Source organism: Vitis riparia, chromosome 3 (assembly GCF_004353265.1).
Source record: "Vitis riparia cultivar Riparia Gloire de Montpellier isolate 1030 chromosome 3, EGFV_Vit.rip_1.0, whole genome shotgun sequence".
In the NCBI taxonomy this organism is placed as follows: domain Eukaryota; kingdom Viridiplantae; phylum Streptophyta; class Magnoliopsida; order Vitales; family Vitaceae; genus Vitis; species Vitis riparia.
This window is the reverse complement of record NC_048433.1, coordinates 6,764,823-6,786,984: the sequence shown is the minus strand read 5'-3', so window position 1 is coordinate 6,786,984 and position 22,162 is coordinate 6,764,823. Positions and strand designations below refer to the sequence as shown.

General features: G+C 33.9%; 2 protein-coding genes across 2 annotated transcripts; one reads left to right on the top strand and one right to left on the bottom strand.

Moving 5' to 3' along the window:
- Window positions 1-1,583: 1,583 nt before the first annotated feature.
- Window positions 1,584-9,449, top strand: LOC117909154 (mitotic checkpoint protein BUB3.2). The gene is made up of 9 exons (XM_034823060.1): window positions 1,584-1,780; window positions 1,865-1,995; window positions 4,697-4,779; window positions 6,153-6,419; window positions 6,922-6,997; window positions 7,147-7,227; window positions 8,848-8,926; window positions 9,017-9,117; window positions 9,204-9,449. The coding sequence occupies exons 1-9, from the start codon at window positions 1,661-1,663 to the stop codon at window positions 9,277-9,279; spliced, it is 1,014 nt and encodes a 337-aa protein (XP_034678951.1). The 5' UTR covers window positions 1,584-1,660; the 3' UTR covers window positions 9,280-9,449.
- A 6,346-nt stretch (window positions 9,450-15,795) lies between these two features.
- LOC117911411 (ATP-dependent Clp protease proteolytic subunit-related protein 1, chloroplastic) lies at window positions 15,796-21,965 on the bottom strand. The gene is made up of 9 exons (XM_034825774.1): window positions 21,691-21,965; window positions 19,797-19,912; window positions 19,393-19,593; window positions 19,156-19,260; window positions 18,947-19,009; window positions 18,566-18,677; window positions 16,654-16,715; window positions 16,378-16,560; window positions 15,796-16,289 (listed from the first exon to the last, which is right to left on the bottom strand). Exons 1-9 carry the CDS (start codon window positions 21,926-21,928, stop codon window positions 16,203-16,205), a joined length of 1,167 nt encoding a protein of 388 aa, XP_034681665.1. The 5' UTR covers window positions 21,929-21,965; the 3' UTR covers window positions 15,796-16,202.
- Between the last annotated feature and the right edge of the window lie 197 nt (window positions 21,966-22,162).

The following is a 22,162-nucleotide window of genomic DNA, read 5'->3' as shown; positions in this document are numbered from 1 at the left end:
TTAATTTGATATAAAAATATATTTTTAAATTTTATTAAAACAATAGGCACTATATTTAATATAAATATAATTAATTAATTAAAATAAAATATAATAAATTATATTTATTTAAAATAAATAAATTATAAATGCCTATTTAGAAAAATAAAAAGTAATATAAATTATTATATTAATTAATAATTTTTTATATATTATATATAAGTGGTATATAATACCTCACACACACACACACACACACACATATATATATATATATATATATATATATATATATATAAAAGTTTAATTTAAGTTTAAAATTTATCACATTTTTATTTAAATATATAAATAAATTTTATTAAAACAATTGACACTATATTTAATATAAATATAATTATTTAATTAAAATTAAATATAAATAAAATATAATAAATTATGTTTATTTAAAATAAATAAATTATAAATGCCTATTTGGAGAAAAAAATAATATAAATTATTATATTAATTAATAATTTTTTATATATTATATGTAAGTAGTATATAATATCACACACACACACACATATATATATATATATATATATATATATATATATATATATATATATATATAAAAGTTTAATTTAAGTTTAAAATTTAGCATATTTATTTAATATTATGAACTTAAATTAAAATATGATAAATTTTAAACTTAATTGAACTTATATACATGTGACATTATATACCACTTACATATAGTATATAAAAAATTATTAATTAATATAATAATTTATATTATTTGTTTTTTAATAGGCTTTCATAATTTATTATATTTTATTTATATTTAAATATAATTAACTAAATATATTTATATTAAATATAGAGTATATTGTTTTAATAAAATTTAAAAATATATTTATATCAAATTAAAAATATCAATTATTTAATTTCATATATTATTATTTTTAAAATAATGAAATAAGTATATTTAAAATCAAAATAATATAATATTTTTATTAAAAAAATTAAAGTTATATATAAATATATATAAAGTTAAAACCGTAATTGGTGACTACGGCTTTGACCATTTAAAAAAAAAAGTCAAAGCCGTAGTCACCAACTACGGCTTTAAACTTAAAGTTAAAACCATGGTTGGTAACTACGGTTTCTAACCACTTTAGAAAAATAAAACCGTAGTCACCAACTATGGTTTTATGACATGGCAGCTTATGTGACACAAACGCATTAGATCAGACATTATTTTGAAAACAATTTTATTTTTTGGAATTTTTTCTTAAAACGCACTATTTTGGGTCAAAGCTCATAAATGGGACTAAGATTAAAAAGCATATAATAAAAGGAAAATGATAGATCTAAATGTGACTTTTTTCATTATTTTTGTCACTTTGTTATTAGGTGGTATATCCCATAGGATCCCAAAACTTTTATGCGTTTAATAGATGCAGAGTACTTGTTGTCATGGTAAAAAGTTATTGTTTTACTTTTACCACCTCGTTTTTTTACTGCGTCTGTGTGTTGGGACTTAAGCCAACAGTTTCACTCCTTGAAATTTAAATTCAAAAGGCAGTAGGGTTCTCTTTCTCCATTTTCATTTTCAAATCTCCTTCCCTCTCTCTCTCTCTCTCCCTCCCTCCCTCCCTCCCAAAACCCTAACTCTAAACGCTACTCCACTAATCACGCTATGACAGCTGTGAACCCCCCGGTAATCGGCCGGGAGCTCGTGAACCCTCCGGCAGATGGGATCTCCAATCTCCGCTTCTCCAATCATAGCGACCACCTTCTCGTATCCTCCTGGGACAAGGTATGTCGCAAAACCTAGCTCTGTTTCTTCAATGCTTGGATCTCGAAGCTCAATTCGATGTTGAGGTTTGTTTCGATTTTTTAGAGTGTTCGGTTGTACGATGCGAGTGCAAATGTGTTGCGAGGAGAGTTCATGCACGGAGGCCCTGTTTTGGATTGCTGCTTCCATGACGATTCCTCAGGGTTCAGTGCCAGCGTCGACAATTCCGTGAGGCGGTAAGACTGATTCCTCACCTAATTTTCTGTTTGGTTGCTCAGGAAGTACAGGATAGTAAAAAGTATTGGAAATTTGGAGTTTATACTTTTTGAAAGTTTCTAGAAAGCGTTTTTTCTTTCTCTCAAGCTCCGTATGTTGGAAATTTTCAATGAAACTTCAATTAAGTCCCTCGGAGAAAAAGTAATTTTTCGCAGCTGGAAATTTATACATATTTCTCTAGAAAAATGTTTGTAGGAAATGAGCTCTAATGTATCTTCCCTGGATATTATAGCAGGAAGCTGGATGAGAATTTATCACTTCAATTGCGTCTGAATAAAAAAATCTCTGTAACTAAAATTGTATTTTTTTTGAGAAAAAATTTCCCTGCTAAACAAATTGGCCTTACCATAGGATGAAACAGTCATGAAAATCATTTTCCTTGACCATGTAAGGGCAAAAAGGGATGGGAGACATTTGAATCTATGCTGAAAATTATTGTGTAATGACTTGCTGATACCCATTATGGTGTAGAGATTATCTCAGTTCCTGATTCTTAAATGCACAACTTTCATTTCCATGACTCATTTCTGCTGATATTATTATTAATTTATCTTTATACAAGTTTTCTCATTTTTATTTTTTTAATATTTTTATTGGTATTTTATGAGTTATATTATTTTCAAATTCTTCCATGCTATTTGTGTGGTGCAATCTTTTAAAATTCCCATGATTGTTTCACTACTTGCAAGAATGAGAGTGAATTAGGTAGCTTAGATGCTTCGCATACAAAAAGCAACAAGTCTGCCAAATTAATCTATCACTGGAGCAGCTATGCATGAAAAAGAGTATTGTTTGCAAGTTTCTTAAGTAATATTAGGCCTTTTCACAATTTTCAATGTGCGTTTATGTGACACTCCCATCGATCACACAGTGCAGTTTCACCTAAATTATTTGTGAAAAAACCACATTTTATGTAGAAACATATACCACATAGTGTTTGTTGTTTCACGTGAAATAAATGATGGCATGCTCTTGACTTATTTCTGGTGTTTTTTCTAAACTTTGTCTTTGATATTCATTGACAAGAGTGATCTTCATGACGACATATTTCTTTAGGCATTTGTTATCCCCGGCTTATTTTTTATATTAACCTTTTTAATGCCACATTCGATTTTTGTGCACAGCTTGTGCCATATACTACAAATAGGATATCATATTTGGATTGTAAACACAAATGCTTGAATAAATATATTGTAGCAGCATCCCATAAGATCTAAGTTTTGGATCTAAGATTGAAGCATGAAGAAAAACATTCATAGCTATTCTTGCATTATCAGATTTATGCTCCGTTTGTTGTTTGTTTGCAATCAAAATTCTTTCTTCTGCATCAGCCCCATGTTTTAAGGTTAATGGGGCTTACACCTTGAGGCTCACCTCAAGGCGATGCTTTACAACTTAGCCTTGAGGCTATAGTCTTAGTTAAGGTAATCAAGGCTTAAGCCTCAACCTATCGAGACTTATAGCTTTGAGGCTATAGCCTCAAATATTCAAAGGGTTTTCGACCTTTATGGGCCTTTGGTATATGTTTATAAGAGACTTAAGTCTCAATATTCGATCAGTTTTGATGGGTTCTATAATCTATGTTTTTATGGATTTTTTTATATAAATTTCTTGAATTTTGCATTGGGTCCCTACTTGGTTAAACCTTTCAGAAAATAAGGGCTTACTTAACTTTCAATTAACTTTTAAAATGGAAGGGAAAAGGAGATTGAGAAGATTAAGGGATAAGTTGACACTCCTAGTAGTTGATTTCATATGTAATCTAATTATTTATAAATAAAAAAAATACCACTACATTTGGTGGACAAAGAAGAAGACGGACGACTGGATATTGACACTAATGGGGAGGATAATATAACAATCGGATATGATCATACTCATGGAAGGATCCTAGTAATTGTAATAATAATGTTGAAAATTATGTGGTAAATCCATGAGAGAGATCAAAATTTTGTGAGAGAAAAAGGAACTAAATTAAAACTATTAATAATGAAAAATAATTGATTTTATCATTATGAAGCTTATGTCTTTTTTATTATTTAATTTTATTGCGATTTTATGGTTTTTTTTTAAATAAAAAATTGATAATTTTTATTTATTTGTTTGTTTAAGTTGAGGCTTACACCTCATTATACCTTGAGGCTTTCACCTTGCCACACATAGGCAAAACTCCTTAAGACCGTCTTTAGCTTTTTAAAACATTGTATCAGCCTAAAATAGCTTGTTTAACAATTTCCCAATTTCAAATGTAGTGATGCTAACCAGTATTTGTTCCTGACTGATGTGAACATGGGTGAACATTTGAGTTTTATACACTTGTAAAAGGACATAATTTTCCCTCAATTTCATTCCTCTGTTGTCTTACTAACATCTTGCTTTCATTTTGGTGGTCCATGTGTATTAATTTCTATGATAACCGGTTGTTTATGTGAACTTTTAATGGTTCCTAAAAGAACTAAATTGAATAGTCTCTTTAGTTTTCTACTGAGATTCATTTGTTCGCAGATGATGGCCTAGAATTTTCTTACTAACACTTCAGTTCTTGTAGAATGTGTTTTTGTCTTATTGAATTGTGCTTCTTTTCCTTCCATTTTGTAATGCCAAATGCCACATCAGATTGTCTAGTCAAGCTAATATAAGATTCTGCTATTGATTTTTCAGGCTTGTTTTCAGCCATGGAAAAGAGGATGTTTTAGGAAGGCATGATGCACCTGTGCGTTGTATTGAGTACTCTTATGCAACAGGTTGGTTTTAATTTGAGTAGTGAGTCTAGTGACAACATTCCTCTCTCTCTCTCACACGCACACACACACACTTCTTTTTGTTTTTGCTAGTGTGTGTTTCCTTGTAAACTGCAGATAGGCGAGCGTAACTGCTCTCTCGCTCTCTCCCTCCCTCTCTCTCTCACACACACACCTTTTTGTTTTTGTTACTGTATGCCACTTGAAAACTTGAACAGTTTTCCAGAATGACCAAAGACATCTTTCCTTGTAAACTGTGGATAATTGTCGAATGATAACTGTTAGTTTGAGGTTGTTGGTCTATCAGCGCAGCGACTTTCTTTAAAAGCATAGGCAGGCCTAATTGCTTAACAATTTGAAGACTCCTCCTGGTTAATTAAGACTAAGTTGAGTTGATTAAATTCAAATAACTTTCTGAGCACAGTATTGACATGATATTATATCTGACATTCTATTATCGGATACAGCTTTAAAATCTTCATGTATGTTGTTCTGTTTGTTAGGTAAGATCTATGTTTGATTTTAAGATAGTGGATAACAAGAAATGGGAAGTTTTGCATGTTTGAGCATCTTCTTGTTTCATTAAGTAGATCAGTTAAATATTAGTGATGACAAAGAAAATAGAGATTGTTATATATTCTCACTTTTTACCTATCAAAAAAAAAGAAAAAGGAAAATAGAGATTGTTGAAAAGTTAGTCATTGGTGATTGATTTGCTTCCTAACATATGTGAAGAAATTGATTAGGCCTGATGACTAGGGACATAGCACAATATGCCATTTATTGTCAATGTCTGTTGTCATGAAAAGATAAGAAGCAAACAGGTGTGTCACCAATTTATGATGACATTCCCTTGTAACTAGATTTTGTAATCCTTCACCCTATGTTAAGCTGGTGAGTTAATAAATAATCGATCCGTTTTTGTGGGGAGGAGATAAATAAAGAAACAAAGTCATTCGATTCCCGATGAGCCCTTTGCCACAGAGCAGCCCCATAAGGTGCAACTTCAGCAGATGATGTGCTGCTCCCATTTCATTTTCTTTTTCTTTTGCTTAACTCAAAAATTGGTCACTCATTTGCTCCTATGGCCTATCTTGCAGCAAGGCCAGGTCCCTTATTGAAAGTAAGGGTTTAAAATGTTTGATGGTTTTTCCCATTGGATTACAGTAAATTATGATCCCAATTCAATAAATGTGGCTTTATCATTAATCATTTATTGTCCCTTGTTGTTTCTCATTAAAATGACATGTTAGTTCTATAATTGGTTTCTTTAAGTTATTTTATATTTAAATCATGCATCAAATTCTATTATTTTTGTTCCAGTTAAAAATGTGAATACTTAACATTTCTCTTGTCTGTTAATGGTTCGAGTTTAGGGCAAGTGGTAACTGGTAGCTGGGACAAAACACTCAAGTGTTGGGATCCTAGAGGAGCAAGTGGGCAGGAGCGCACTCTTGTTGGGACATATGCACAACCTGAGCGTGTTTATTCTCTATCTCTTTTCAGCAATCGATTAGTAGTAGCAACTGCAGGAAGACATGTAAATATCTATGATTTGCGAAATATGTCTCAACCTGAGCAACGAAGGGAATCTTCATTGAAATATCAAACTAGGTGTGTGCGTTGTTACCCCAATGGAACAGGTATTCATCTGAACACTAGATGTTTGGAACACTATCTTATGAAATCTTTAACTATACCTTTTAGCAGTTGATAATTTTCCAAATCATATGGGGCACTCTAGTTGTTTCTCATTCAACATGGTTTCCGTTTTTTTATTAGTTTAACAGTTGCTGTGAGATCCTTTTCATGAATTCACTGCAATACTAAAATTGCATCTCTTTCTCACACTCTACTTCTGTATCATTGGAAGCTTCTTACGAAGTCTTTTTCTTTTCATCACTAGTATGAAAGAATCCTCTATAGTCTTATATGGTGTAACATGGTGCCTTCATTGAGAGGGAAACATGACAAGCACCAAATAATGTACGGTTTCTTGCTCAGCCTGTGACTGCTGGCATTGAACTATGACCAGTTCTAGTAAGTAATAAAAAATCAACTGATAACAATTGTTTGATCGGTGCATTCATTCTCTAGTTTGTCTCAGGTTAGAATGTTTTGTAATCCAGACTGTGCTGCGTGCAGGTTATGCTCTTAGTTCTGTTGAAGGTCGGGTTGCAATGGAATTTTTTGAACTCTCTGAGGCCAGTCAAGCCAAAAAGTATGAAATAGTATTTCTTGTGCCTGGACTTAGATGCTATTCACAGGCCTCCCCCTTACATCTTTATGTTTTTCCCTGTATGTGTTTTCCACACTGCAAAATTTTTGTCTATCATTTTACTTCTTATTGATGGTTTTAGCATTGTGCAGATATGCATTCAAGTGTCATCGAAAATCAGAGGCCGGAAGAGACATTGTGTATCCAGTAAATGCAATTGCATTCCACCCCATGTAAGTATTTATTTTTATTTATATTTTTTATTTTTCTCTTGCTGGAGGAACTATAGGCTAACAGGATTATACATCAGTGATCACCTTCTCTGCCTTTTGGTTTTGGGAATTACTTGATGGAACCCCAAAGCCCTGATGCTGCATTGAAAGGGTGATCTCTATGATCAAAATAATATTCTTGTTAAGGATGATCCCCTCAATGTAATTTTCAGTAGTCAATTTGTCCAGGAGTTCTTAATAATTTGAATGATTGAGAATGGATAGCACATGCACTTATTGATGCAAAGAAAGGCGACAACCTGTTCCTATGATAAAGAGATAGCGTGTGTTGTATTGCTCTTTATCAGAGGAATGGTTTCGGAACCCAAAATCTCACTTGACCTGTTAAGTTAGCAGAATAAAAAGAATTTGGGAGCTTGACCGAATGGATATACATCTTACTGCATTGAAAAGTAAGATAAGCAAATTTTTGTTGGTAGTTAAAGCTGGCCTTGTCTTACTAGTTTGGTCCAAAAATCTTAAGAACATTTTATAAATCTGTGTACCTCGCAAGTTCCTTGAGATTGCATTTGGTTTGGAATTGATCATGATTTGAAATGGAGGATCTGCTTGGAAGAATGAGATCGGTTTTCCATTTCTGAAAACAGACAAAATGATACAGAGAACATGTTTAATAGCTTACAAAAACTGTTTTGAAAATGTTTCTTATAAATGGATCATTTTTGAACTGCAAGACAGTGAAAATGGTACAGAGAGAGAGCATGTTTAATATCTTTACAAAAACTGTTTCGAAAATGTTTCTTGTAAATGGGTCATTTTCAAAAAGCATTTAAGTATTGTTTTCCATGTTTTCAGTAATGCAAGCACTTTTACATTATGAAAAGGATGCAAAATGAACACGTCCATTGTTTCATCTTGAAAAATGAAAAAGATTTCTGAAAAACCATGTTCATTTTTGCTACAAAAACGTCTGAAGGGAAAGAAAATTCCTTCCTACGAAAATTTGTCTTTATGAGTGTCCTAAGTTTCAGTGAATATGTTCGTAATAAGGTTGTAATGGTGAGAATTGTGGTTATGGTACAATTTTAGTGGTTGCTGATACTTACAGCAATGGTAGGGTGGCATGGCATGGTAGTAGTGGTGATGGTGGTCAGTTGGTAACTTTCTTTGGTGTTTGTGGCAATGGAAAACTGTGGTGGTTGTTGGGTGGCATGGTAGGATGGTGTGGTGGCCACAACAGTGGTATAAGGATGGACTATTGTCTCTCTTTTATACTTGAGGGTGTGAGAGAACACGTTCCCCATATTATTTTAAAATGCTTAGATTTGTAGATCTCAAGTACCCTAAAATTAGAATCCTTCCTAAGAATGTCCTGAGCTATCTGACTAGAAAAATGATTTCTCAAATTCATATTTCCTCAAATTCCTTCCTTTAAATCCCTTGTTCAATTGCGCTATAAAAAATTGTGACTGGCAATGTTCTGATGTTGCTTGTGAGTTGGTCCAAGGCTTGGATCACATGACTCATGTTCAAGTATCAATTAGTATTTTGAGTAGCTTCTTTGCACAATACTTGCATATTAGTTAATTATTGGACCATGCTTTCAAATTCAACCTGCAGCTACGGCACATTTGCAACTGGAGGTTGTGATGGTTTTGTGAATGTTTGGGATGGAAACAACAAGAAGAGGCTATATCAGGTAAACAACTGTGGAACAAATTCTGTCTTCTAATTTCAATCGGAGAAAATTGAGTATAACTATAATTTCTGCTATGCATTTGTCTTCCAGTATTCAAAATACCCTTCAAGTGTTGCAGCACTATCGTTTAGCAGAGACGGTCGCCTGTTGGCTGTGGCATCAAGTTACACATTTGAAGAGGGAGACAAACCGTAAGAATGAATCCTGTCTCTCTGTCTCTGTCTATATATATAGATATATTGTTTTTCCCCTTAGCAATTGCTCATTTGTTTTGCAGCCATGAGCCAGATGCTATCTTCGTACGCAGCGTGAATGAAATGGAAGTTAAGCCAAAGCCAAAAGTGTTACCCTAATCCCCTCCCAAATGACTGAAAATTGTGGAAAGGCTTGTTTTAATGATATTTCTGTCTGTGTTCATATGTTATATTACATTGCAAGGTTTCACTTCCTCATGAAGCTCATTAAACTTGATATGTAAACTGATTTTGAATCAAAGTTACATGATATTTCCTCTTTGGCCTGATATTATCCCCAACAGAAAACTCCATGGTTAAAACCCTCTGCTAAATCTAGTTGTGGATAAATAGCATAATCATGAGCAATCATTTGATGATCCATTGGCGTACAGAGTATTCCCAATGATGCCTGAGTGCAGCTGTGCCCTTCAAAATTAACAAGTTCTGTGGTTATCCTGTAAGACATCGGTTTACAAGCTTTGATATTTGTACAGGAGATGAAATATTGGGGTCCCCCAACCCCGTTTGCTAGCTTCTCTGGTTTCCCGTTTCCACGATCTCTAAATTGTTTTATTTTGGGTTTGACATGACAAGCTGACGCCTTGGAAAATACGTATATGGATGATATAATTGTCACAGAAAATGATCCAAGGGAAAGGGAGTACGTCCAGCGATATCTTGAAGGGAGTTTAAAATAAAGGAATTTGGGAAATTAAAATTTTTCCTAAAAAGAAAAAAAAGAAACGGATATTTTTATACCTGACACTAGTCACTATTAGGAACTTTGAGAAATTAACATGCTTTCTATTGCACATTAGAAAAAATATTTTTTTTATATTTAATTTTTCAACAAAAATATGTAACAAATCTTCTAAATGAGATGGGGAAACTGGGTTGCAAGCCTCCAGTCACCCCTATAGAGCTAAATCATAAGTTAGGAGAGGAAATAAATGGTATGATGGTTGATCGAGGTATGTATCAAAGGCTTGTTAGTAGACTAATTTACCATTTACAAATAAGATTAGACAAAATTTTCATGCGTCAGGTGCAATATCATTGAAAGAAGCATACAGAAATTGATAAATATTTCAAAAAGTTTTAAATGCATCCACCAACTTTTCATGCATCCATTCCTTTTTCCTTTTTTTAAAAAATAAAATTTTTACATTCAATACCAAGATGTTATAAAATGATACCCGCAACAATAATTTGAAAATAATAAGAAGAAAAATAGAGTAATAAATAAAACAATGAATAAAATAATGGATAAAAATACTTATATGGTAAAACCCTTTGTTATGAGGGAAATCTCCATAGGGCTAGACAAAAAAATATTCACTATATGAAGACAAAATTACAACATCTCTCTCAATTAAGAGAGAGAATATAAAAGATTACAAAAGGATGAAAACCTTTTATGGGATGAATAGCATAAGGGGGCGAAGAACTCTTTTTATAACACAAGGAAGCTCCCTTTTTTTGTCTTCTTTCAATGTGGGATGAGTTCAACCTTAATATTCTCTCACTTGAAGTCATTCTTCTATGTCCTGCCCTATAACATGCTACTTACATTACTGCTAAGCCATAAGAGGACTACATCAACTAAATTTATCAGTATTAATTGGTTTTGTCAATACATCTACTAAATTTCCTTTGTATAGATATTTTGCACATTCACAGTTCCTTCTTTCGCGACTTCTTGGACAAAGTGATATTGAATCCCTATGCGCTTAGTCTTGGAATGAAATGCTAGATTCCTTGCAATGTGCAAGGCACTTCGATTGTCATAGAACAAGAAAATCTTCTCTTGTTTGTGTCTAAGCTCCTTCAATAACCTTTTAATCCAAATAGCTTCTTTGTAAGCTTGTGTAGCTGTCATGTACTCTGTTTTTGTTGTAGATAGAGCCATAACAATTTAAATTTTTGAAACCCAGTTCACAGCTCCTGCAAGCGTGAGCACATAGCTCATAGTAGATTTCCTCTTATCAAGATCACCTATAAAGTCTGAATGAACATAACCTTTGACGATGAATTCTAATCCTCCAAAACATGATGTAACATTTGAGGTCCCTTTGATGTATTTAAGGATCCTTTTAACTATATTCCAATGCTTTCTCCCTTGATTTGCCATAAACCGACTTATCGTTCCTACTACTTGTACAATGTTTGGTCTTGTACAAATCATAGCAAACATTAAGCTTCCCACTACCGATGCATATGGTATTTAAGATAGTTCCATCCTCTCCACTTCATTACTACAACTCACACTTAAGGATAATTTGTAATTCACAAGAAGTGGGGTAGAAACTAGCTTACAATCATGCATGTTGAAACGACATAAAATTTTCTTGAAATAGTTTTTCTGTGAGAGCAAATCTTTCTACTTTGTCTATCTCGGAGAATTTGCATCCCTAGAATTTTGTTTGTTGGTCCTAGATCCTTCATCTCAAACATCCAAACCAACTATGCCTTTACTTCTTGGATTTGATCTTTGTTGAGGCTTGCAACCAACATGTCATCCACGTACAACAACAAGATAATAAAATCATCACCCTCAAACCTATTGTAATATATACAATGATCTGAATTAAGCCTATTGTACCCAAGGCTTCATATGAAGAAATCAAGTCTCTTATACCAACATGTGATCATATAGAGATTTGGTTAACCTATAAACCAAGTTCTTTTTCCCATTTTCTTTAAAATCTCCCGATTGGAGCATATAAATTTCTTCTTCAAGCTCTCAATGAAGAAACTTAGTTTTCACATCTAACTGCTCAAGGTGCAAATCAAATCCAGCACACATAGCCAAAACTATTCAAATTGATGTAAGTTGAACAATTGGAGAAAAAATATAGTTGAAATCAATACTTTCTTTTTTAGCATATCCTTTAACCACTAGTCTTGCATGATACCGTTCCACTTGGTCATTACTATCACATTTGATCTTATAGACCCACTCGTTTCCAATAGCTTTTCTTTTAGGTGATAGTGGCACAAGTTTCCATGTCTGGTTCTTATGCAAGGCTTCAACCTCCCTTTCATTGTTGCCATCCATAAAGATGAATCCAAACTGTTTATGGTCTCCTAATAATTTGAAGGCTTTTCATCTTCTATAAGAAGACCGTATGAAAGATTGGTTGTCATAACAAACTCTAAGTGCCAAGAAGGTTCTCTTCTTTCTCGGATTGACCGTGGCACTTCAAGTATCTCAGACTCAACTGGTACTTGTTCATTGTGCTTTGGAACTACTTCAAAATATTTTGGTTGTTCTTGTTCTGATTATTTGTTTCCAATGAAACTTATAATATCTATCTTTTTCATCAGTGTGTTATCTCATTTTTCACTTTGTAGCATTTCTTCTACAACGATGACATTTCTACTAATGATAACCTTGTAGGTTGTGGGATTCCACAGGCGATACCCCTTTACTTTATCAACAAACCCCAAGAATATGCATTTTCTAAATTTTGGATCCAGTTTTGTTCTTTCTTAGTCATTATACATCACATAAGCAGGACACCCAAATATGTGTAAGGAGGAATAGTCCACTGACTTACTAGTCCACATCTCCATAGGTGTCTTCATCTCAATTGTTATTGATGAAGACCTATTAATTATATAGTAGACAATTTTGGTTGCTTTAGCCAAATATGGTTTGGGTAGTCCTGTAGTCTTCAATATAACTTTCATTCTTTCTACAAGAGTTCTATTTGTCTGCTCTGCTACGTCATTTTTTTTGTAGATTATAAGCAATAGTTTTCTATTATTGTATGTCTTTTTTACTACAAAATGCATCAAACTTCTACCTATAGAATTTTCCTCCATTATTTGTCTTTAAACATTTAATATTCTTTCCCATTTCAAGCTCCCTTTGTGCTTTAAAGGTTTTGAATAATGAAAAACATTTGACTTTCTCTTGATGAGGTACACCTAACATCTTTTGGAATAATCATCTACAAACAACACTAGATAATTTGTGCCTCAAAGAGATGTGATCAGTGATTCTCAAACATCAAAATGAACCAAGTTTAGAATACTCTTACTTCTTGCATTAGATATACTAATCTTAATCTATGTTGCTTACTTACAATTTTGAGTTCAAGAAGCAACTTTTGATCAAAGAGGATTTTCAATCCCTTTTCTGACATGTAACCAAGTTTGCGATGCCACTTCATTGTCAATTCTTTTCCAAAGTTTGCAACAACCCATGCAACATGTATAGATTTACAACAATCTCCTCTGCCTTCATCACCAGAAGTGCACCTCTAATAACTTTCATAATTCCTTTTTCAACATGGAATTCATACCCAAGGTCATCCGGTTGTCCTATTGATAGCAAATTCTTCTTTAAGCCCTTCACATGTCATACCTTTGGAATAATGTGAATCACACCATCATCCATCTTTACTTTGATAGAGCCAACACCAACAATCTCCAAGGCATGACCATTACCCATGTAAACTGACCCCCCTGCAATAGGTTCATATTGGTGAAACCATTCTCTATGAGAAGTCATGTGTCATGTTGCTATTGAGTAATTAATCAAACTTTAGAAAATCTCTTTTTGCCTTTCACAATTGTTGCTGCCTCACTATACAAGATTTCGTCTTCATCCGAAGTACTTGCTACATAACTCTAAGTATTTGATGGCTCAAATTCTTTCATTTTCATGTTTTTGTCTACCACTCTTTTATAGTGTCAACACTCCTTTTTTATGTGCCCTTTCTTTCTACAGTGATAACATTTAACTTTCTTTTTACCTTGTGACTTTGACCTAATCTATTTGTGACTCCCACTAGAAACATGTTATGTTGATCTTCCTCTATAAATAATTAGAGCCTTAATTTGTTAAGAAGATGATATTCTATCTTCCTTGTTTTTACACCTACTTTCTTCCTCAAGTATAGTAGTCGCAACATCATTAAAGACTAACATTGTTCTTAAAGCAGCAAGGCACCATTGGCCACATTTATGATGAGATTATGATATGAATCAGGTAGACTTTGGAGTAAAAGTTCAAGACATTTCTTCTCTTCTATATTATGCTCCATAGTTGATAGTTGAGAGAACAGAGTTTTCAAGGTGTTAATGTGTTCAGTCATTGAAGTAGATTCTAACATTCAAAGAGTGTGGAGTTTTTTTTTTTTTTCTTAAGAGGATTTTGTTTTGCAACAACTTGACTTCATATAGGCTTGTCAAAGTATCCCAAATTTCTTTTGTCGACTATAATTCTAAGATGCTTGATAGTATATTATCTGCTATTGATAAATGTAAGCTTGAAATGGCATCCGTATCCATTTGCTCCCATTTTCTATCTTCAATATTTTTTTAGCCTTTCACCAATTGCTTCTAAGCAATTTTCTTTCCTCAAGATGACTCTCATTTTCATTTTCCATAGCCCAAAATTACTCCCATTGGATTTTTCTATTTTAAATTTCACCACCATTTATTTCACTTTTACAATGAATAGTAACCCATGATAATAGTAAATGTATGTGTGGGATACACGAAGAAAGTCCCTAGGAAAGTGGAAAGGTCATAGTGGTCCCACTTAAAACTGGCTTTCCTGAGGCTCTTATCACCCTTTTGACAGAACTTTCCTAGACATGTACAAACCACACAAGTAACCACCTACTGTCCTAGACCTAGGCTTTGATACCACTGCTATGAAATGATACTTGCAATGATAATTTGAAAATATAACAATAAAAAAAATAAAGTAATAAATAAAATAATAAATAAAATAATGGGTTAAAGTACTTTCGTAGTAAAACACTCTATTATGAGGGAAACCTCCACAAGCAATACAAAAAAATTTCCACTATGAAACAAAATTATAACCCCTTTCTTAATTTAAGAGGAGAGAATATAAAAACTTATAAAAGGAAGAAGAAGGTAGTTTTATCATTTTATATATCAATTTTATTTAAAAAAAAATTAAGTGGATGTAGAGATGGGTTTAACAACTCACCTTCACAAAGAGAAGTTGGAAAGTAGTCTGATTTGCATACCTTACAAATCAATAATGCTAACAACTCTCCTTCAGGATAGGAATAATTAACAAGCAGAGGAGATATTCAGCCTTGTATTCATGAAGGAAATTATTATAAAATTGTGTTAAGTCAAACTTTCTATGAGTGTTCCTAATTTATAGGTACAATTAGAGTCCGTTTTCAATGTCAAAGTCAGTTTCCAATTTAAATTTTGAATTTCCAATAAGATTATGAAATCAGATAAATATGCACAACATGATGTAATAAGACGGTTTTAGCATTTCTCACATCAGTACTTGTATCCTTCAAACTTACTTTTGATTTTATGTTTTCTAGTTGGCTCTTTGATCATCTTTTTTGTGCTGCAAAGGTGAGAAGTATGCCATGGCCCCATTAGTTTGAATGGGAAGCAATTGAGTAAAAGAAATTAACTCTTTTTGCTTCAATGGAAATCATTGAAGTTTGCCAACAAGGGAATCTTTTCCCAGAATTTTCCCTGAAATATTGAGTGACACCAGGCAGACTGAAAATAAGATATGAGGGCAGTAGCTAGAACCCAGAAATTAGGGGAACCCTCTCAGCTTTCTTTGTGACTTCTGCCATTGTCACAATAGACCAGGAGTACGTGCCATGTTAAAGGGGAAAAAAAGAGTAGAACTTGCATAGCATTCTGTTTCAATGTGGTTTCTTATGCCACCCCCACTCAAATCATCTTCTTTACACTGCCATCTCCAATTCTAAAGCAATCAATCAACTGACCGGAGCTGAGAAAATATGAATAAAAGCCAATCCCACATGATAACCGCAGGTAGTAACTGAACTTGACCATGTATACAGCACTAAAAAAGTATTGGCAGAGGCAAGTGCAACCTGGCCATGAAAGGGGGCAATACATTTGTGTCTACATATAAGCTATAATTTCAAACAAAGCCCCAAATGGAACTACTTTCTCAGTATCCAAACGTGTCCATTTTGCAGTTCTGTGACCATTTATGGTGTGCAAAAGATTGGATGGCCAAATGCTTCCCTTCTGCGGTTTTGTATTTACCTAAATCCAGAGGGAGCTGCTTGTGGGCCAGCTCCTGGTGCTCTCCTCATGGATTTTGCTTGGGCAAGCATCTCATCATAATTCTGATCAGTAACAAAGTACTGTTAGAATAGACATGGAAAGCAAGTGATGTTAACAAAACGGGAGAGAAAAATTTAATAAGAGTTTTACCCGTTTCTCATATGCTGGATCCATTGAGCTAATTATCTTGTCTGCAAGGCCATAGTCAATGGCTTCTTGAGCTTGCAAATATTTTGGGCGTTCGACATCTTTTTTTATTTCTTCCTTTGTCTTCCCAGTTCCTTTAGCTAATAGCTCAATGTAATACTCCGAGTTTGCATCTAGTTCTTTGGCCTGATGGAGGAAATTCTTTTAAAAAATAGAGCATAGAAATAAAAAATAGAGCATAATAGATAGACACTGAGCAAGAGAGAGAGGGAGAAAGACCTTAATCCACATATCTATGGTAGCCCCACTTGATCGGTTTACTTTAGGTAGATATAATTTCGCTGCAATTCAGCCAAAAAAATAAGGTCAATAGGGAAGGAAAGAACAAAGATGTGCTATATTCCATGAACTCATAGAGAACACATAGTCCAACTATTTCAACTACAATTCTAAATTAGCAAGCTCCACTAGTACAAATAGAGAATTAGATTGGCACAACTGCCATAACCATAGTTACTGGAAAATGAGTTCCTAATCTCAATGGGCATTTGGAGAGAGGACTCTCCAGAGGGAAACAAATCTTAAAGCATTTTCTGGACATTTCATATCATTAAGAAACAAGAAAATCCCGAACAAAAAATGGTCAATCATGTAACTCTACAAAAACAGTGATTATCATCATGGTTATATCCAATAAAAGAAATTAATATGTGATGCTGACCAAAATAATGCACTCTCTCATTATGAAGTAGATGTATAAAAAAATGGTAAAGCTGTAGGAAGTTTAAAAAGGTGTAAAGAAATTTAGAGCAAGAGGAAACCACAACAAACTAAACCAAAAGAAGATTTGAAGGCCACTACTTCCAATCGAGGCAAGGACTCAACAATTTTATTTTTTTATTTTTTTCATTTTTTATAGCAAATAAAGAGTTTTTGATTAGCAAAAAAAAAAAAACAAAAATCAACTTTTATTTATTCATCTTTTTTCGTTCAAAATTCATCATACTCCATGCACCTTTTTCAGATTTCAAAATTAGTCATAGTCCAATGCGCTGTTGCTAAAGCCCTCAAAACTTTCTTTGCAGCTTGAGGGCATGTACACTAATATGAGAAACCAAGAATATAGAAATCATTCACCCCCTCTTTGTGTTTAAAGTTTGAACAAAAGACAATATATTGGCGTCAAAAAGAATAAAAAATTCTTTCAAACAAAATCAAAATGAAAGGAACTTCAGAAACAAGTCTCAAGGATGTGAGATTACAGAGAATATGGGGGTAAAATGAAAATAGCCAACCAAAATAACACTTGAAAACCATGGTTACTTTCATTCAAAAGATGCATAAACTATAATAAACCCAATTTACCAAATTAACTTTGGCAGTCCATATATTGGACAGCAATTTGGACCAAAGTGGTTCCATGGTGGGGATGCCTATTGCTTTGAAGTCCTACATGGATTGGATGGAGCAGTTGGGACCACTGGATGCATGGCTAAACTTTCCCTATCTAATACAACAAAATCAGTGCTTCTGAAAGGACTCAAAAGTTTTCCAGTCATGTTGTGGCAATAGCATCATGCAGTGTATATGTAACCACATTCCTTTGCATTTACTCCAATTTCCAGCTGCTGTTACCTACTCTATTGTCCAAGGCCTTGATTGTACTAGTTTTCTTCATTTGTTAAAATTTTGATGGGTTATAAACATCTTCCTCACTCTCTCCAATTGTTTCAACACACATTGGTTTCTAGGCAAAGCAATCTTAATAACCAGGTTAAAAGCTGGCTATTTGAAAGATAGGGTTCAAAAATTATGAATTTGAATGTGAAGGAGTGGGATCGAAGAGGCGATTCTCCCCCCATTAGGATTAGGGATCCTGATGATCTACTTCCCTCCAGACCCTGGGAGACTGCTTAAACCCTAAGCCATCAACCACAGCATGCCAATAAGCAGAAAGTTGGTCCAGACTTCAGTACAGCAGACTGCTTCATCAGGCAAGTCGCCTGAATCTGAAGTGCCAACTATGCAACTTTCCTGGCTTCAGCAACAAGATTTCAGGTAACTTGAAGAGTCATGAAAAAGAATGATTCAAGGATGCAGAAAGCAGCATTGTCTTGACAACTTCTAGGATACAAATAAAATTTACCAAAAGAAATAATTCAAATCTTTTAGGAGAGAAGTTGATTCATACTGGAGGCATTTGGCTGTAGACCACGGTAACCCTTGGCTCCAACTGATAGAAGCATTGCTGCTTGACCATATGCTGTGCCACAGTTCACTGTATAGACGTCCGACTTGCAGTACTTCAGGCAGATAGAAACAGATATTGCACATGTTAAATTTAAAGCAGGCCAAATGGATCAAAGATTAACTTCTGAGATCCTATAAAAACAACTAGCATATCTTCTTTGGCATAAATATCAACTAAATCTTAATCTGACATGGATATGTGCTAAATTGTATACAAATAATCTGGTGGAACAGCTAGGAACCTTTCACTTGATTCCAAGAAACATCCATAATTAATAAATATAAGCAAAAAATGCCACATATAACTAATGTTAATACTTACCGCCATGGAATCAGCAATAGCATATGCCTCAGTTTCAGATCCAACAGTCTCCATCTTCTCATTCTAAGAATTGCATCATAGAACCAAATTGAAACAGATGGGATACAAACTTTGAAGATGAGAAAAACTAAGGCAACCTCAGAAAATTATTTAGTGTCTCAAATAGTGAAGAAAACGGTATTATTAAAATAATGTATTCCAGAGCTAACCTGTGTTCCAGTTGAATTTATGTAGAGATATATAGGCTTTGAGGGGTTGTCAAAATCCAACCACATAAACTGAGCAACAAGAAGCTCAGCTACTGCAGGTACGATCTGCAGAAAATTAGAGGGGAAAAAAAATATCAAGGCAACTAATCAAATCGAAGCAATATGGCAAGAGAAATAGGGAAGTTCCTAGCCAATACCCAGAGCACAGGATAAGTAAAGAGAGAGAGAATGACTTACTGGCATGCCCAGATAGCAAATCCGAGCATCTAAGAGCAAAGATGGCAAATCAGGAGGAGCAGTTCTGGGTCTTCCAGATCCTCTGCCTCCACGATACATGCTTACACTCATACTATATTTTGAAGGACCCCTGTCATTCACTCCTGATAGACTCCACATCCCTCCATTATCCAAATAATTCCGAGCAGATGAGATGCTTTCCTGTTAACAGTTATTGAAGAATAAGAATCCCTCCTGGATAAAAAATCCACTGATATAACAGTGAGTTCTATTTTTTTCCAAGTGAATTATTAAGCAATAAAAATGGACTACTAAGATGATTTAGTTATTCTGGGGCTTCTTTTAGAAATCGTAGCCACTTGGATGTACAGTGAGCTGAGATTAGGGAGTTTTGAAGAAATGACCTCTGTAACTCTTTCTGACTGCCGGCTAATGGGATTATCTTCTGTCATGAACATGTCCATTTGTGAAGGTGTAAGGCCATAAAAATACTGGGGAACATTTTTATAGTTTTCCATCACTGCAAAAGAGAACATAGTTAGGTAAACATTAATTCATATAATCCTGATTTAAAAATAAAAATAAAAATCAGGGATGCTTGAGCATTTCAAAACAAGGTCATGTATCATTCAGAACAAGAAGCTCTCTCAAGTCTCAAGTTCTCATATAGGAAATTCCTACCTTTTTTGGAAGAAGGAAAAGGAATATAAGACAAGTAGGGCCTGTTTGGCAATGTTTTTGAGAAAAGTTCTCATAAGACAATTTTTAAAAACAATTCTCAATTGTTTTCAAGAACAAAATTTTATTTGAGAACTCAAATATGAAAAATAATCTCCTTGGATTAATCTCCATTTAGGCACTATGAGCTTATGCACCATGTAAAAGTTCTTAAAGTATTCTTAATATTTTCAATTATTTCTTAAAACACTAAAAAAAAACACCTCAAATTTATTCTAAAAAACAACAAACTTTCAGAACAAATTTTCAAACAGCTATTTTCAGAAGAAAAACAGTTTTCAAAACCAATTTCCAAATAGACCCTTCATTTCAGGGACAATGAGTACCAAACTGCAAAAACTGATAGAAAGATACAATAATGTCCAAAATGAACATCAAAGAATTTGTAGTGCCATAATTTGCATCCAAAGAATTTCATCAAATTTGAAGGGTCTATGGTTTAGCATTCTGAAATAAATTTTCTTGGTATTACTTCTAAATTTAGTATCAATTTCTTCCTTCCAAATCTGTTTTTCTCTGGGTAGCCAGATTGTTGGTTCAAGGGTCAGAGCTCATCTTAAAAATATTAAGTGTTTGGCAAATTTTGAAATCACTGTTAAAAATATGGAGATACACACACGCACACACGAACGAAAAACACTATCAAAATGTTTTTTTTTTTTTTTAGTTTATATTCAGACACTAAGCGATTCTTTTTAAAAGGGTTTCTAATGGAAGAGCTCTAAATTTGATTTGAGCACCAAAATGAATTCCAAACTTTTGTTAAACTGAATTTGGCAATTTTAATTTATGTTCAGTAACAGAACATCTAACTACAATCATTCCAATATACACAATAATAGACTAATCCAATGGGCAAGTAATTGCTTTATTGAAACTGAACCACACAGAAATAAATATTCGTATAATTCCCAAATTAATTGCAGTTCCTACACGCCTTCTGTTGTGAAAGCAAAATCATCACAATGGGGACTCTCAGGTTGAGTTCTGCTCAGGTGTTTGAACACATAAATAAACCCATAGGTGGAATTGAATTGCCTAATAAAGGGAAAAACACCTACTCTCAGTAATCATAGTAGCAAAACCATAAAAAGAAAAGCAAAGGGGGAAAACCCCACAAAAAATTTTCCATTGAAGAACACAAACAAAACCCAAACAAGAATCAATGAATCAAAACAGGCTAATAAAAGCATAATATCAAACAAGGAAAAAAAAAAGGAGAGAAGATGTATATAATCGAAACAAAGAAGTGGAGTACCCATCTGAGCACTCAAAATTATTCTATTCAATTCAAATTTTTATCCAACAAGAAACCGACCAAGAAATGAAATACCCGTCCAAGCATTCAAAATTATTGTATTCAATTCAAATTTTTATCCAACAAGAAACCGACCAAGAAATGAAATACCCGTCCAAGCAATCAAAATTATATCCAACAATAAACCGACCAAGAAATGAAATACCCGTCCAAGCACTCAAAATTATTCTATTAAAGGCCCAAAATTTCAACCCCAAAAGCCAGTAAAAATAGGCATAATATGCATAAAAAAGAGGAATTACATCCATCTTGGAGATTTCCCTCTCTGAACTGTTTAGGTATGTGGTCAAACGAGGCCTTTGCAGATGGAGACCTGAACCCTCTCCGAACTGCGCTTCTTCCGAGTTTGGGAGCAGAGAAGAGCTTTGTGCAGTGAAGGAAAGAGGATTTGACGGCACCACCGGCGGAACCAACATCGTGAGCGTCCACGGTGGAGGGTGAGATAGGAGAAGAGAGAGGTGAGAGTAGAGAGGTGGCCATGGCGGCTTCACTCTCTGCAGTTCGCACTCTCTGCTTTTGCTCCTATGAGTTTTGAGGCTAAGGATTGGTGATCCTGTGTGGCTCAGCCCTGTGACATTTTTTTACGGGTTCGGCCCACCAGATTAGGCCCATCCCATGTTCAATTCATAAAGCCCAGTGCGGTCCATGTGTTTCTATATTAAAAATAAATAAATTGGTGTTTTAAGCTTATGGAAAAAAAAATTAATTTCGTGA

Coding starts and splice junctions, on each gene's coding strand:
- LOC117911411 (XM_034825774.1), bottom strand. CDS start 21,928: ATGGCCACCTCTCTACTCTCACCTCTCTCTTCTCCTATCTCACCCTCC. Junction 19,010..19,155: donor TAAATTCAACTGGAACACAG/GTTAGCTCTGGA, acceptor TGCAATTCTTAG/AATGAGAAGATGGAGACTGT. Junction 18,678..18,946: donor CTATTGCTGATTCCATGGCG/GTAAGTATTAAC, acceptor ATCTGCCTGAAG/TACTGCAAGTCGGACGTCTA.
- LOC117909154 (XM_034823060.1), top strand. CDS start 1,661: ATGACAGCTGTGAACCCCCCGGTAATCGGCCGGGAGCTCGTGAACCCT. Junction 7,228..8,847: donor GCAATTGCATTCCACCCCAT/GTAAGTATTTAT, acceptor TTCAACCTGCAG/CTACGGCACATTTGCAACTG. Junction 9,118..9,203: donor TTTGAAGAGGGAGACAAACC/GTAAGAATGAAT, acceptor TTTGTTTTGCAG/CCATGAGCCAGATGCTATCT.